The 17927-nt window shown below is 38.3% G+C and overlaps 1 protein-coding gene across 1 annotated transcript in view; it reads right to left on the bottom strand.

Moving 5' to 3' along the window:
- LOC126979803 (tetraspanin-33-like) overlaps positions 1 to 17927 on the bottom strand; it is a 34150-nt gene that overhangs the window by 9423 nt on the left and 6800 nt on the right. Inside the window, exons 3-6 of the mRNA XM_050829347.1 lie at positions 16200 to 16328; positions 13978 to 14151; positions 8416 to 8595; positions 2434 to 2609 (exon numbers count right to left, since the gene is read on the bottom strand). Of these exons, the coding sequence (XP_050685304.1) occupies positions 2434 to 2609; positions 8416 to 8595; positions 13978 to 14151; positions 16200 to 16328 (659 nt within the window). The remainder of the gene's footprint in view (positions 1 to 2433; positions 2610 to 8415; positions 8596 to 13977; positions 14152 to 16199; positions 16329 to 17927) is intronic.

Consider the following 17927-nt stretch of genomic DNA (forward strand, 5'->3'; position numbering starts at 1 on the left):
AGCAAAACACCCGCATCAAGACATTTTCTAGCAAACACTCAAAAATTTTATCTCGCATAATTGGCCTTAGTATAGGTACTTATCGAAATCTAAGTTCCAAAATGTAACCAGTCTGAAATTCAGTAAGTTTGGGATAAATATGACAAATTGTTTCATAAACGGTCACCCATATTGGCATTAACCAAAGATAAACAAATCTTTAAGTGAATGCAGTTTGCAAATGACAACTCAAGTGTGTTATTTGTGAACCATTTTCTTAATAGTTAGGTAGGTAATATTTGCAACTGAGGTATCGATACAAGAATACAACCAATGAATAATTTTATTATACTGAAATATTATGTTAAATAACGTCTAATTAACTAAATAAGTGATTTTTTTGAGGTGAAAACTTTCAGCACTTTTCTTGGGAAGGGTATAAATGTAAAACTCGCGTCAGATGACACGTGGTCTGATCGAAAATTCGTAACAAAGTCGTTGAAGTTATGGATGAAAGTTGATTTTTCTGAGAGATTAACTTTTAAATGTAAAATAATTGTAATATTTCTGAAATGTTCATTTTTTGTGTACGATAACGCAATAAATTAATATTGTATTTAAACACATAAATGACAGTACTACTTTTTTTTATAATATTGACACACTTTTGACACAAATTATCTTGCCCAAATTAGGCATATATAGCCTGTGTTATGAGATATATTTAATACTATATACTTACTTAAAAATACATAAATACATATAAACATCCATGACTCGGAAACAAACATTCATATTCATCATATAAATGCTTGCACCTACCGGGATTCAAACCCGGGACCTCTAGCTTAGTAGGTAGGATCGCTAATCGCTCGGCTATACAGGTCGTCATACTTTTATACTGATAAATAATGCAATTCGTGCGAAATTATTCCCTAACCATTCCAAAATATCGGTGAAAGTACAACCCGGGTTTTTTTATTTTACAATTTATAGTAACAATTTTAAATTTATTTAATTCTATTTTGGGTTCATATATACATGGGAGATACAAGAGGCTTATGGTAACTGAAGTATGATACAAATGGTCTAGTTAACTAACAAACGTCAGGGTAACGAATTGATAAATGTCGTCCCTGTGTGCGCAAATCGTTAAGTTCACTCCAAAGACGAGTAAAAAAAGAAGGACTCCGTGTCACCTTACATAACAGTGAAGCACCAAAACAATCCGGTAAAAATGTAAATACATAGCCCCACGCATACACTTACACTAATATAAGCCGATCGGTCGCCATTATGAGATTTGCCATCGTCTGTGACAGATCAGTTTGCGTCGCAATAAAATATTTTAAAAATGCCGTCGTGCGTTGTGAAAATGTTTAAAAAGTATACTATAAAAGTATTTGTGGCCATGTATGACTATTAGACGGAAAAAAAAGTGTGTATCCCCCGTAACCGCACACACACTAGCATAACGGTGCTTCACTTGCTAATATCACGGCGCGGAGTCCTTCTTTTTTTACTCGTCCGTGGTTCACTCTGATATTTTTTTCCTTACGCGGCGCCAAAAGATGCATAATTTCAATAAAATTAGGCCTGAACACATCGTGAGAATTTAGATTTAAAAATGAAAGAGCAACATCGCAAGTCAATTTCCTAACATCATTGGGGTTGAATATGTTATCAACTGTAAAGTAGATCCCGTAGATGGAGCCACAACCTGATAGTTGAACAAGATAAGATCAAAATTACGATCCATGCGTACTCGGACGGCTTAGTGTGAGAGAGCGTTTTGGACTGAAACCGAAAGGTCACGGGTTCAAGTCCCGCATCGTTCATAAGTTTATTATTAATCCCAGAAGTGAGGGATATCACTTTAAATTAACAAATAAAATAACATAGTAAGAAATACTTAAGAGAAAAATGTAGCGATTTTTTAAGTTTTTCGCCAGTGGGAGGCTCTTTTGCACAGGCTGCCGGCTAGATTATGGGTACCAAAACGGCGCCTTTTTCTGCCGTGAAGCAGTAATGTGTAAGGATTATTGTGTTCCGGTCTGAAGGGCGCCGTAGCCAGTGAAATTACTGGGCAAATGAGACTTAACATCTTATGTCTCAGGGTGACACGAGCGCAGTTGTAGTGCCGCTCAGAATTTGTGGGTTTTTCAAGATTCCTTCGCGGCACTGCAATGTTATGGGCAGGGCGTATCAATTATCATCAGCTGAACGTCCTGCTCGTCTCGTCCCTTATTTTCATTAAAAAAATAATAATAAGAATACGATAGGCAAGCTTCCAGCGACTTCATCCGTTGTATTCATGGGAACGTTCAGAACTATCAACTTTCTTTTTTTCTTAAAATTGACAACATTTATGTGCATCAATTACCAACAGCTGAACGTCCTTCTCGTCTCGTCCCTTACTGTAATAAAAAAAGGTAGGTTATAAGCTTAAAATACCTGGCTTTTTGCAACTCGATCTGTCCTTCAAGGGTCTTGGCAAGATATATGATGAAGAGCTGAGAGAGAGCCACGCCCAGAGCTCCCGTCGCGATGGTGTACAGGTTGCGCTCCATCCACGAGCGAACTATCTCAATGCATCCACTAGTCCATACACGCTTACTGGCTTCAGCCACCTGGATAAAAAAGGATTCATAAATTTCGCAGAGAACAAAAAACAATTTTGCTAGAAACTGCAACATCATAATGTTAAGACGAGGAACAAACATAAACTTGTTATGCCTACTACTCGGTTAAGTCGAGTTAGTAAGTCTTTTGTTAGGCGATGTATATGCTTTTACGACATGATCCCAGATAATATACAAAACCAATGTGTTACGAAATTGAAATGAATTGGGTTTTTGAAAAAAATTTTTTTTTTGTGATAAATGGAAAGATTATATATTAGTTTTATAACAAAACTATTTTTTTTTTCGCAATAATTCAAAAGTTATTTCAAAATAAAAAAAAATTTTTGAATCCAGTACCGAAGACACGCCGACAACTCCCGAACAAACCCGAGCGCGTGTGACGTCATAATGTTAGTTTTCACTCATTGCAGTTGATAGAAAAATAATAAATACAGTGTTTTGATCTATTTAATTTTGTTGTCATTATTAAATATTTAAATTTATATTAAAAATGTCGAACCTCAAAAGTTATCGTTCTTGTTTTGTACCATTATGTAAGAATACTACAAAGGCAACTCCTGATAAAATGTTTTTAAATGTTCCCCAAGATGACAAACGTCGAAATAAATGGTTTCAAGCAGTGCACCGTGATAATCCCCAAACAAAATCGAATTTTTTTTGTTGTGAAGATCATTTCGATGTAAGTATTTCTTAATACCTATATACTATATATACTATATACCTATATACTTAATACTTAATTTTTTTTTGACTTTTCATTAATAGTTAAAGTAACTGAATAAGCTTTACTCCGAACTCGGTGTTCTGGACATACCCGTCCTTTCACAATACAAATATTATTTTTACGACTTAGTTGAACATAACCTATTGCTTTGTCGCCGTACCTCTCACGCGATGCTCTGCAATTTATGAAATAAATAATTATATTTAATGTAATGGAGAATAAATAATTAAATATTTTCATTTATTATATTATTTTTTAACAAACTTACCTTGATGCCTTGGCACCTCGAACTTCAGCAGAATTAAACCGAACGTCATTTTTTAAAAAATCGGTGATCATAAATATATCAACATCAGGAATATTATCAGACTTTGCCTTAATAAATCCTTTATCACACATAGCTAATCGAAACCAACTAACAACTCGTATTTTAGCAATAAATTTTTAATATTATTGTCTAGACACGTGTAATAGCCGTAAACGCTGTACTGTTATTAAATAGCTATAACATTATGACGTCACAACTATGGTGACCAATCATGGCGCGTTTATAGTCACGTGATTTTTATTTAAATTTCATCAATTTTTAATTGTTTATAATTAATTGAAAAAAATTTTTTTTGAAGTTTTTTGCATTAAATATCAATATTATTAATAATAAAGTTTTAAAATACATAAAAAAAATCAATATTTTTTTTTTTTTCAAAAACCCAATTGTTAAAAATCGTTTGAGTGGTAAAGGTATTATAACATAAATGATTTTCCTAATGATACCACAGATTGGGAATGGAACGGACACCCTCAGGCTCTTTAATTATAAATGTTTATTGTACGATATTACATTGTAACCATATTTTTATGAAAAAATATGCCCGCTGAGTTTCTTGCAACCGTATTTCGAAAGGATGGTAGTTTTTTTTACGTTCAATTAGTGATTTTAAAAAATATTTTAATTTGAATAACAAATTTAAAATATAGCACGTTCTGCCACCTGTTTCTTGATCAGTAATTTCGTCTATTCATTGAAAGAATTCATTTCTAAAATGATGAGTAAATTTTTCTGCTTACGAATCCTTTAGGAGAAGAACTAACTAAGTAACTAGTCGGTCACCTCAAATACAACAGGCCGCGCGAGTGAGGACGCTCCGAGATGGAGTCTCCGAATCTGGAAGATTCCACTGACTGTCTGGATTGCTGTCATAATGTGGATGATGGAGAGGAATAGGCAACGCTTATCAACACTAACTTAAGCGAAACACAGGAGTTCAAGAGTGGTACAACTCTGGCCATTCGTTCTATCGCCTCTTACGATACTTTATGATAAAGATGAACATTGTATTTTGTTATTAGGTTGAGTTCTTGTGACAGGCTTTGTCATGCTCGCTTAAATAACACCGCTTGTGGCGTCGACGTGGGACGAGTCGTTCCCTTCGCTAAAATATGGTCGATATATATACAGGGTGTCCCGTAATCAGTGGACCAACGGGATACCCGTGATAGGGGTGGTCATCATCTCTCGAAAACACCAAATTTTACTGTTCTAGGGCCAGTAGTTCAAAAGATATGATTTTTTAAGCATTATTTTGAAAATTCTACCCTTATCAACACAAAAGTTGAAAAAAAATATTTTTTATTTTTATTTTGCCCTGTTTCTTAACTTAAGGTGGCTGAGGAAACATGTGTCTTCACAATTAAATCCATTTTTGTGAATAAATATTGCCAAATTAAAAATTAAAAACCAAAACATGCGCAAATATCAAATAACTAAATTTGCAACGTGATGTTTGAAGCAAGCTAGTGCAAAAAAAATGTATGACAGCCTTGCGGACCATTATTTAAAAAACATCTGCAGTTCATACTGATTCCAAAAAGGTATAATTAATCATTATTGTGAAACAATAAAAGACAATAATTATTTTAAATCAACATTAGATAGCAATTTCTTGGCGGAATTTACAATAAAACAAAAGTAAATAGTTAGAATTTTTTTATTTATTTCTTATAATAAATGTTCGAAATGTCTTCCTCTTACTCTAAGGCATAGCCGGCATCTTCTTATAAAATTTCTTTTTAAACTTTTTAACGCCCTTTCATTATTTTTGACTTTTTCACTCACCACATTCAGTTTTTGTCTTAGCTGTCTTTCGTTATCGTTAACGGTTTCATATACGGATTCTTTAAAATATCCCCATAAAAAATAATCCAATGGATTAAGATCAGGTGATCGAGCTGGCCATGGGATTGTACCTCCTCGTCCAATCCACCTACTTGGGTAAGACTCGTTTAAATATTCCCTCACTTGTCTGCAATAATGAGCGGGTGCGCCATCATGCTGTAACCACATCCTCTCACATACCTCCTGTGGTACATTTGCTAATAAATTACTTAAGTCATTTCTTAAAAATTGCAAGTACCGAGCACCATTAAGCCTCGGTGGGAGCTCAAATGGACCAATAAGTTTACCATCTAAGATTCCAGCCCACAAATTGACTCCAAACTGGTGCTGGAATCTATCTTCTCGTACAATACGTGGATTCACAACAGCCCATTCATGTAAATTATGAATGTTAAACACTCCAACTCTTTTAAAACACGATTCATCGCTCCATAATATTGAATTGAAAAATAGTGGATCTTGTCGGCATCGGCGAAGCATCTCTGCACAAAAATCTATCCTCCGTTGATAATCAGCAGGTAATAGTGCCTGCACTCGTTGAATATGATAAGGGTATAAACTGTTTCTTTTTAAAATGCGATGTACTGTTGTTTTTGCTATACCAGTACGTCTTGAAATACGACGAACACTCGTAGAAGGTTCTTCTGTCACTTCGGCCAGTATTTGAAGTTCATCGACTCTTCTAGGTCTTCCCACGTTGTTTGCAGCTCCGGGAATTCTGCCTTCTAAATACGCGTTATTTACACGGAGAAAAATTCGATGATCCGGATAGCGGTCGCGATTAGGATAGCGCTCACGATACGTACGGGCTGCTTGCCGAGCGTTTGCATTACACAGACCGTAAATAAAATACATCTCAGCATATTCACGAGGAGTATAGGTATTAGGCATTTTATAAAATCCGGGCAAACAGTATCCAAATCACAAAGACAAACAAGGTCCAATTCAAGCGTCAGTCACCAAAAAAAAGAGTCGTAATGGTAGCGAAGTAAAAAACACGTGTGCAGCTACGAGCTATGAGCAAGTCTCTGATGAAACTAAGAATAATTTGAAAAATTAGGGTGTGGGGATCATAGGCGTCGGCCAATAGGACCCCGTAAACGAAAAAGGTACCTGAGCGAGAAAGAGATAGCATATTGTGTTATCTCTCTCTCGATAACAAAATAATTCTCAGAATAGATAGCGCTTAAATGTTTCTCGCAATTGGAGTCTAAAATTGGTTATTAAGTTATTTTTTTTGTAAAATGTAATATTGTTATACCTTTTTGGAATCAGTATGAACTGCAGATGTTTTTTAAATAATGGTCCGCAAGGCTGTCATACATTTTTTTTGCACTAGCTTGCTTCAAACATCACGTTGCAAATTTAGTTATTTGATATTTGCGCATGTTTTGGTTTTTAATTTTTAATTTGGCAATATTTATTCACAAAAATGGATTTAATTGTGAAGACACATGTTTCCTCAGCCACCTTAAGTTAAGAAACAGGGCAAAATAAAAATAAAAAATATTTTTTTTCAACTTTTGTGTTGATAAGGGTAGAATTTTCAAAATAATGCTTAAAAAATCATATCTTTTGAACTACTGGCCCTAGAACAGAAAAATTTGGTGTTTTCGATAGATGATGACCACCCCTATCACGGGTATCCCGTTGGTCCACTGATTACGGGACACCCTGTATATTTATATTAAGTAGGCTAAGCATTTTTGTTATTATATGATATAAAACATAGCCTGGGAGCTTATTACCATTTCTTCTCCTTTTTTTTTATGGAATAGGAGGACAAACGAGCGTACGGGTCACCTGGTGTTAAGTGATCACCGCCGCCCACATTCTCTTGCAACACCAGAGGAATCACAAGAGCGTTGCCGGCCTTTAAGGTAGGTGTACGCGCTTTTTTTCCTCATGTCAAAGCCCCTTTACGAACTGATGTAGGTTAATGACGTTTACCAAGTGTTGTTGCAATATATTATGTTATTGTCACTCTCTATCCTACTAATATTATAAATGTGAAAGTTTGTATGTCTGGATGTATGTTTGAACTTCTTTAACGCAAAATCTACTGAATAGATTTTGATGAAACTTTACAATAATATAGCTTACACACCAGAATAACAAATACGCTATAATTTATAAAAATATAGTGTGTATAATACAAAATATAAAAGAAGTGTGATTGTTACTAATGAATACAACTAGCGCCATCTCTTAACAACTAGCAAGGATAAGATCAATACAATGTATATGGCAAAACAACGTTTGCCGGGTCAGCTAGTGGTAAATAAATATATTAATTACTACTTTAAAACGCACAGGTGATTTTTCTTGTGTTTATCTTCATTCACAAAAGTATGGATGTAAATGAAGCTGTTTCGGCTCTTCATTTCATTTAAATTTCCCGCACATTAACTTTAAACGACTTTGCGATATGTGCATTCTATTACTCTATGCACTATGGTTTTGCACAATTGAATTTGATTTGTGGATGAGTGGCGTTCTTCTCCAGTGCGGTTTTCAAGGAACTTTCTTCCACGTACTACAAATCTGTGGAATGATCTTCCTTGTGCGGTGTTTCCGGGACGATACGACATGGGTACCTTAAAAAAAAACGCGTACACCTTCCTTAAAGGCCGGTAACGCTCCTGTGATTCCTCTGGTGTTGAAAGAGAATATGGGAGGCGGTGATCACTTAAAACCAGGTGAACCGTATGCTCGTGTTTCCTCCTTTTCCATAAAAAAATTTGTTAAATAAAATTTTTAATCATCTCCAGCAAATAGCTGTTAATGACGGTTCTCTTTATAGAGCAATGATTATAGTTTTTGTTTCAATTAACAACTTATTACATTTGTATTAAAAAATATTTCAGCCAAAAAATTAAAAATATTCTTACCGGATAATTCTGCACCCCATAGCCGCACATGATGTTCACTAGCCCTGAACTGATGTCAGTCGGGTTGATGCAGCATGAGAACGGAACCCCGCACCTTTCCACTGATGGCGAAGTGCAGTTGAAGTAGTCATTCTTGGACCAGTCCATGTAACCATCAGACGTCAGGCCGCAGCAGTGGAACTGGAAGGATAAGATTAATTTGATAGCAGGGTATATAAGTTTTGAGGTGCTTTCGATAGATCAGTTTCATCTATCGAAATTAAATTATTGAAAGTTTCTTATTTATACGGTCTTATTCATAATGACATATCGGAGGTTCAAAACATCGATAATAGACGCTTGTTAAAAATTATATTCATAATAATAATATTGACTCACTTTTTACACACATTATCTTGCCCCAAGTTAAGCATATATAGCCTGTGTTATGGATTACAAGACAATGATATATTTAATACAATATACTTAAACATACATATATTCATATAAACATACATAAATACATTTAAACATCCATGACTCGGAAACAAACACCTATATTCATCATATAAATACTTGCACCTATCGGGATTCGAACCCGGGACCTCTACCTACTAAGGTAGGATCGTATTATTATATATTCATAATCGCATATTAGTGCTAAAATGCTCATTTCTCAAAATCTCTTCGATAAAACTGACAGGACTTCTAGCCTTTCCGGATCGGCGCGCTCCGGATCTCGCTGTACACTGTAGATCGGCAAGCTTCCGGCATTTTCCCCGTGTGTATTATTTTACGTGTAGTTATAAAATGCTTATAACTAGGGTGATTTGAGTGACTGTCACTGAAAGCTATTGAAACAAGCTATAAGACCATGTATAAATTATTCATATTGTCTTTCTTTTTTATTTCACACAGACTTTTCATTCGAAAAAAAGTGTAAAAATAGGTATATTTTAAAATAAATATTGTTATTATTGTTAATTACTTGTTTTATTTATTTCCTTTTATGTTTTTGTAATGAATAGTATATGTTAATTATAAAATAAAGCTTAAATCTCCACAAAGAACGATCTTCGTGTAAAGTCTTGATAACGACCGCTCGCTGCGCCGGCCGGGAACAAGTGGACACATAAGTGCTTTGTCCGTAAAGCTATGACGTCGAATATTGGTGGCCTTGAATCGTAACGGATCGAAATGTGTTTGGGAATTCACTCGTTCATAACTGCGTAGGCAAATAAACCATCTTGTACACCTAATAAGGGTGAAAACTGGATGAGGTAAAAGAGTGCCCCGCGGCACAGCCGCTCTCATTGTTTTTTGAATTACTAGTGCCCGCGGGCACGGCCGATGCGGAAAGGCTAGTAGCTACGACCCTTCTATAAACCTATTTTAAGCCCTTGATAGCAAAAAAAACATGGCCGACATTGATCAGCTGTCTCGTATTTGACGTTTGTTTTTCGATGTCAGTCAGTTCATAGCAACTCACACCTTGATTTTTAGGTTAAAACTTATTTCGATATCGATTTTGGACAACTGACAAGACATTGACATTGAAATGCTGTCTGTTTCTATAGACAGTTCCTCGTAAATTCAGTTAAATCATGTTTTTTGTACTAAATGGCAACATTGCGTACTATAGAGACGTATTAGTTATCGGAGATTTACCAAACGATTATGAATAAGGAATTTTATCGAACGTTCGACAGGCCTAAAATACGTTTCAACTAATATAGGATTTTACCTCTAATAAGCGTTTTATTATGAATAAGGCGGTAAGTCTATAATAAATATATATATTATAATATATATTTAATATTAATTTGTTATAAAAACATGAGAATTATATATATTTACAATATTGAAATCATAGTTTTATTATTTGTCAAGTGATCGAAAACACCAACCACCATTATGTGACGTCATATAGCAGAAACAATTTGTTTTAGCAACACACCAACGATACTGCCTATGAAAAGTCATTTTGTATTTTTATAACAATCAATAAAGGATTTCACTGCACATTTGACGTTTCATGTTATTATGACGTCACCATCATGGCGGCTTCCTACAAGGCGTGACTATTTATCGTTTAAATTTAAAACAATTTGTCGTAGCATAAAGTGGTATTATTAATACCAGCTCGCTTTCGAATCTTTACGATCAAATTACAATATTTTTTTTTAAATCGAAGTATAGCCTATTTGATGATTGACCTTCAAGCTCAGATCATATGAAATGAAATTTATTTATTGCGTCGAATACAGTAGATATACATTATAGATCTTAAATTTATTGTAGTGTCATCTATTCGGCTAATTTAAATTAGCAAGCAAAAGTTTACTGAAAATTAAAAAAATCCTTAACACTGTAAAAAAATTGTCGATTAACCATTTTTTTTTATGGAATAGGAGGACAAACGATCGTACGGGTCACCTGTTGTTAAGTGATCACCGCCGCCCACAATCTCTTGCAACACCAGAGGAATCACAGGAGCGTTGCCGGCCTTTAAGGAAGGTGTACGCGCTTTTTTTGAAAGTACCCATGTCGTATCGTCCCGGAAACACTGCACGAGGAAGCTCATTCCACAGCTTTCGTGTGCGAAGGTGGAATTCGGCGGCAGGAATCAGGTTAAACAGCTCTTCGGAACACTCCCCGTGATAAATGCGATAGAAGACACACAATGAAGCGACGTCTCTACGCAACGCCAAGTTATCCAGCCGTTCACAGAGCACTGGGTCCCCGACAATTCGAGCTGCTCTGCGTTGCACGCGGTCAAATGGATCGAGCTGATACTGGAGTGCGCCAGACCAGAGATAACCATTTACGGCCGTTCCCAATATACTATCTACAGATAGAGATTTTGCATTGGCGTATGGTCTGTCCCAATTGGTTGAGTCGCCTACGCGTCTCCCGGATGTGGATAGCCACATGCCGTCCTTATTAGATCTTCTGCTGACTACACGTCCCGATAGTTACCCGATAGTGTCGACACCCCTCTCGGAACGTCTGACCATTGCCTGGTCAGGAGTGTAGTGCCCATCCGACGCCAACGTCGCAGACCACCAGCGACCCGCCGCGTTTGGCACTATAAGTCAGCAGATTGGGATAGGATGCGTTCCTTTTTTGCATCCTACCCTTGGGGCAAGGTTCGTTGTCGAAAGCTGCTCTTGGTAACTTCAACCAGCCGTGCATGCCGCCGTTGCAGATGAGGAATGACACCCTGGCCCATACGGCAAAAGAGAAGGCCGATCTCCTGTGCGCTCTTTTCGCCTCCAGCTCGACTCTTGACGACAACGGAAAAACACTGCCGACCATCCCGCGGTGTCAGAGCTCTATGCCTGAAGTACAGTTCAGACAGAAAACTGTTAGGCGAGCTCTATTTTCGTTGGACGTCAGGAAGTCGAGCGGGCCGGATGGCATTTCTCCAATCGTGCTTAGAACGTGTGCCCATGAGTTGACGCCGGTGCTAACGCGTTTATTCCGGCACTCTTATTCCAAAGGCGTAGTCCCTGACTCATGAAAGTCAGCCCTTATCCATCCGATCCAAAAAAAAGGAGACAGTTCGGATCCGGCAAACTACAGGCCTATCGCTATTACCTCCCTGCTCTCCAAAATCATGGAGAACATAATTAGCCGCCAGCTTTTAGTATACCTAGAGGGTCACCAGTTGATCAACGACCGACAATACGGATTTCGCCATGGTCGGTCGGCAGGTGATCTTCTGGTATACCTATCACATAGATAGGCGGCGGCTATTGAAAGCAAGGGGGAAGGTCTGGATATAGCGAAGGCCTTTGATCGTGTATGGCACAAGGCGCTCCTCTCAAAACTTCCAACATTTGGGCTTCCCGAGAGCTAATGCAAGTGGACCTCCAGCTTCCTCACTGGGCGTAGCATACAAGTCGTTGTCGACGGCTGTTGCTCGAATCCCAAGCCCGTGAACGCTGGAGTGCCCCAAGGCTGTGTGCTATCTCCCACGCTGTTTCTTCTGCATATCAATGATATGTTGGATACCTCTATCATATATTGCTATGCAGACGACACCATTGGAGATGCCGTATACACGGGCCATGCAAGTCTCTCTCGGGAAAACGTCGACCAGTGCTGGGAGAAACTTGTGTCTTCTATCGAGGACTTCTCTCGAGAAGGTCGCGCATTGGGGCAAATTGAACCTTGTCCAATTCAACCCCCAGCGCATTTACCACTAAAAAATCCCCATTTGCCGTATCCCGCTCTTCGACAACACTTCCCTTAAAGCCTCGCCTAGTATCGGAATACTGGGTCTCGAATTCTCGAGCGATTGCCAATTCCATGGCCATGTGGAGGGCAAAGCCAAATTGGCTTCGAAGAAGCTGGGCGTCATCAATAGAGCACGGCAATACTTCAAGCCAGCCCACATTCTAGCGCTGTACAAAGCGCAGGTCCGGCCACACATGGAGTATTGCTGTCATCTCTGGTCTGGTGCACCCCAGTATCAGCTCGATCCATTTGACCGCGTGCAACGCAGAGCAGCTCGAATTGTTGGGGACCCAGTGCTCTGTGAACGGCTAGATCACTTGGCGTTGCGTAGAGACGTCGCTTCATTGTGTGTCTTCTACCGCATTTATCACGGGGAGTGTTCCGAAGAGCTGTTCAACCTGATTCCTTCCGCCGAATTCCACCTTCGCACGACACGCCACAAGTTAGGATATCATCCCCACCATCTGGATGTGTGGTGGTCCTCCACAGTGCGGTTTTCAAGGAGCTTTCTTCCACGTTATACAAACTTGTGCGGTGTTTCCGGGACTATACGACATGGGTACCTTAAAAAAAAGCGCGTACACCTTCCTTAAAGGCCGGCAAGGCTCTTGTGATTCCTCCGGTGTTGCAAGAGAATGTGGGCGGCGGTGATCACTTAACACCAGGTGACCCGTACGCTCGTTTGTCCTCCTATTCCATAAAAAAGAGATAAATTACTACCTTCTACTGTCACGAATGGTCACTCTTGCAATTGCAATTTCCATACAAACGTCGTCCCATTGACAGACAGCGTGCACGGATAAAATGAGTTACCGTCGTAAGTTTATTGGTACAGAAAAGTCAACGATGGTTACGATTTTTATCTCAAGTAAGAGATAGACTGAATATTGGGAACGGCCGTTAAACAGGAGTCCAGTAAATCGTTTCTGTGGTAAGTTTTTCATTTCTAGAGGTAGATGATTAAATACTTTTATACACATTACGTAGCTACTATTTAGGTATAATGTTGTTTTGGGACAGTGGCATACTCTAACCATAGACAGTAAATAGACTGATACTTCACTCAAGAAAGTGAGGCAAGCTATTTGGGTTATAGGAAGGCAATTACTAGACAGTCCGCCACCAGCAAGAGGTTCTGTCATAGAATCAGAAATCACACTAGAAAAAATACTTTACTTAAATCCTTCGTTAATTCTAAACTAATAATATTTATAATAACAATTATATTTCAGATTAAGACGAACAGAGAAGACGCAGATGATGAATACACAAGGTGCAGAAAGATAAAACATCTTAACGCAACGCCAAAGAATCTACGGATTGGAAATACAAAAAACTTACATCACTCTGCGCGAAGTCAATGAAGTTCTGCAGGTCAGGGTCATCTCTGTAAGCGTGGACCACTCTCTCCGTGAAGCTGAGCTCGAGGATACCGTGCAGAGACCGTGGGAAGACAAACCCACACACAGCACCCCCCATCTCCACCAGAAAGAGAATCAGCAAGCACAGGGAATACTGGAGAAATACACAAAACAGAATTAGAAATAATAAATTAATTGTATCCTGTCTAGTATATTATATATTTAAAAAATATCTTGAATTATGATTACTTAACCTCCGATTTACTAACGGCCGTTTTCAATAACCTATATATCCAAAGTTTAACTTTGTAGAGGTAGAGAAATCTATCTTTTTACGCTTACTTACATTTAAATAACTTATCCCCATAAAGCATTGGACTATAACAATATTGGACATAACTATGGATAGATAAGATCTTGTCATTAAACTGTGACAGCAATGTATCCGTAACTTAAACTAATGGTAGATAGGTTATTAAAAACGTTCGTATTACTATATTGGACATAACTATGGATAGATAAGATCTTGTCATTAAACTGTGATAGCAATTTATCCGTAACTAGAGATACGTTATTGAAAACGGCCGTAAATGATCTCACGAGATCGGTTACCTTGAAGACCGAAGACAGCGGTGAATCCGACGCGTTCCATAGTATTATATGCAGTTAACAGTTCCAAAAAAACTTAAAAGGCAACGCTCCAGTGCTCCTTCTGGTGTCAAATGAATGTAGGAGTTGGTAATAACCTATTTATCAGGTGATCTATACTAGACTATTTGTCGCCCTATTTATAAAAAGCCATCCGATATAGGAAAATATAGGTTTTCTACATTTTAATGTATGTTTAAATTCCTCTCAATTAGGTACACCTTCGCATCACACGCCACAAAGTTAGTTAGCTTCCTCATTATCAGGATGTGTCGCATACCTTACCTCCACAATGCTATTGTCAGATTGTCAAGGAACTTTTTTTTTATGGAATAGGAGGACAAACGAGCGTACGGGTCACCTGTTATTAAGTGATCACCGCCGCCCACAATCTCTTACAACACCAGAGAAATCACATGAGCGTTGCCGGCCTTTAAGGAAGGTGTACGCGCTTTTTTTGAAGGTACCCATGTCGTATCGTCCCGGAAACACCGCACAAGGAAGTTCATTCCACAGCTTTGTAGTACGTGGAAGAAAGCTTCTTGAAAACCGCACTGTGGAGGACCACCACACATCCAGATGGTGGGGATGATATCCTAACTTGTGGCGTGTCGTGCGAAGGTGGAATTCGGCGGCAACTTACTGCGTAACTAGCAAACTTTGGAGTTTTGCCTAGCTTCCTTGCGCGGTGTTTCGAGATAAAGTCGCCTCGACACGACAATAGCCCGACAACTTCGGGCGCGACCGTCCCATGGGGTGACATACGTTGGCGGAGATGGGGTACCATTTTGTAAGAAAATAAAGGACAAGACAAGCTGGACGTTCAGCTGATGGTAATTGATACGCCCTGCCCACTACAATGCAGTGCCGCTCAGGATTATTGATAAACCTAAAAATTCTGAGCGGCACTACAATTGCGCTCGTCACCTTGAGACATAAGATGTTAAGTCTCCTTTGCCCAGTAATTTCACTAGCTACGGCGCCCTTCAGACCGAACCACGATAATTTTTACATATTACTGCTTCACGGTAGAAACAGGCGCCGTTGTGGTACCCATGACCTAGCCGGCATCCTGTTCAAAGGAGCCTCCCACCTACTTAAGGTGTCAGTAAAACTTGTCAAATTATAAGACTCGATCTGTGAGCGTAGTTACATTTCGTATTTTGACTTCACATTCATGTACATTTCACAACTGTCGTGTGGTATAAATTACACAATGTCTTTTTTGTTCCATCCATGGTATAAAAATATAATAAAAACATACACACACACGCAAACACATACACACGCACGCCCACATACATACACACGCACACACTCATACCTCTTTTTAGTGATTTTGCTAATTATGTATAATAATGCCTTTCGGAAGGACCTAGCCTCTGCAACTCGGGGTATCCTACCGCAGAGGGTAGGGCACAAAACATTCTGTACCACATATTATTAATCTTCAATAAATGATTATTATTATTATTATGGTAGAAGATACCCTGTATACCTCCAAATTGGTTGAGGGATATGGACCTAAATAAATAAATGCTAATAAATACATACGAATTTCAAGAGGCAGGTGTTCTCCCTCAGAGCACCGATACATCCAGCAAAACTCACTACGAAGACCACCCCACCCATGAGTGCAAGCAGGAGACTTATGTTCAGCATGAGGTCGTAAACCGTGTCCAACTGAAAAGCAATCGTATAACATTAAGGCGCGGACTGACAAGGTTTGTAAACGGTACAACCAACCCTATTTGCAACCCTACAATATTTGCTTTTTTTTATGTAAATAAGGGACGAGACGAGCAGGACGTTCTGTTGATGGTAATTGATACGCCCTGCGCGCTCAGTATTCTTGAAAAACCCCAAAAATTCTGAGCGGCACTACAACTGCGCTCGTCGAATTGAGACATAAGATGTTAAGTCTCATTTGCCCATTAATTTCACTAGTTACGGCGCCCTTCAGACCGACACACAGTAATGCTTACACATTAAGTGCTTAGCGGCAGAAATAGGCGCCGTTGTGGTAGCCATAATCTAGCCGGCATTCTGTGCAAAGGAGCCTCCACGGACGGTTGAAGATAGCCATCACGGACGGTTGGAACCTCCCAGACGGTATATTTTTTTGCGACACCTCCAATAATATCTTTAATGTATACAAAAACTTAACAAATTATATACTTGTACCTTCCTCGAGAACCACGCTATCCATTGGTGAAAACAGCATTAAAAAGTTTTGAGTTTATCGCGAACAGACACACAGGCTGACGCGGCAGAGGACTTTATGTTATATGTCACACGATTGTCTTACGATTTTATGCAGTGGTATTATGATATATGTCTTAAATAGTATGATCCTGATATTTACCATTCGATAAGAATTATAAGGATAAAAAAGCGAACATTTCATTTTGTATTTTTAACCGGGGTTCTCAATTTAACGGTATTTTTTTATGTTTGTTACCTCAGAACTTTCGAATGGGTGAACCGATTTAGATGATTCTTTTTTGTTTGAAAGCTGGTGCTTCCCGTGTGGTCCCATTTTAATTTGGTCCAGATCTGACAATGGCATCCATCGAAAAACCAAAGTCTTAAATTAACACTAAGTATGTGCACGACAAATGGACGAATAACTCAATATCACGTTAACCGATTTCGATTATTTTTTTATTGGAAAGGATGTACTTCAAGGGTAGCTTGATGAGAGTTTGGTGAGGTTCTGACTATAGGATAAATGACAATTCAATTATTGGGAGCAAATTAATGCTCTGATATCATAAACTTACTATCACTATCTACAACCGAAAACACTAAGAAATTCTCAGCCATGGAGAAAAGGAAAAGAAAAAGGAAGGAAATAGGAAAATGCTCTGCACAATTAAAAATAGAAAGAACGAGTGTATTGGACGTGGTGCAACAGAAAGAAACGTGCACATTCGAGGTGGTGGCTCGAGCCATGCAGTCCCATGTCCACAAGCACCTAGACGTGTCGAGCTACCGAGTCGATACCGATACAGAATATAACAACCTGACCAGATAAATATAATAATTGATATTAAACTTTATATGCATATTTGGGACAGATCATATTATTCATTATTTTAAAATAAATACACAGTTTTACTCTAAAAAAACGTCACTCAGCCGAATCTTTTATTTGCTATCCGGATATTTGAGTCACCTACCGTAACGTCATGGTCAACTAATTGTCGTAGTCGAATAAGATGATCAATGGAACTCCTTAACGACTTACAGTAGGTAAAATGTCTGTTATCAAATTGCAAC

The sequence above is a fragment of the Leptidea sinapis genome, chromosome 4 (assembly GCF_905404315.1).
Source record: "Leptidea sinapis chromosome 4, ilLepSina1.1, whole genome shotgun sequence".
NCBI lineage: Eukaryota > Metazoa > Arthropoda > Insecta > Lepidoptera > Pieridae > Leptidea > Leptidea sinapis.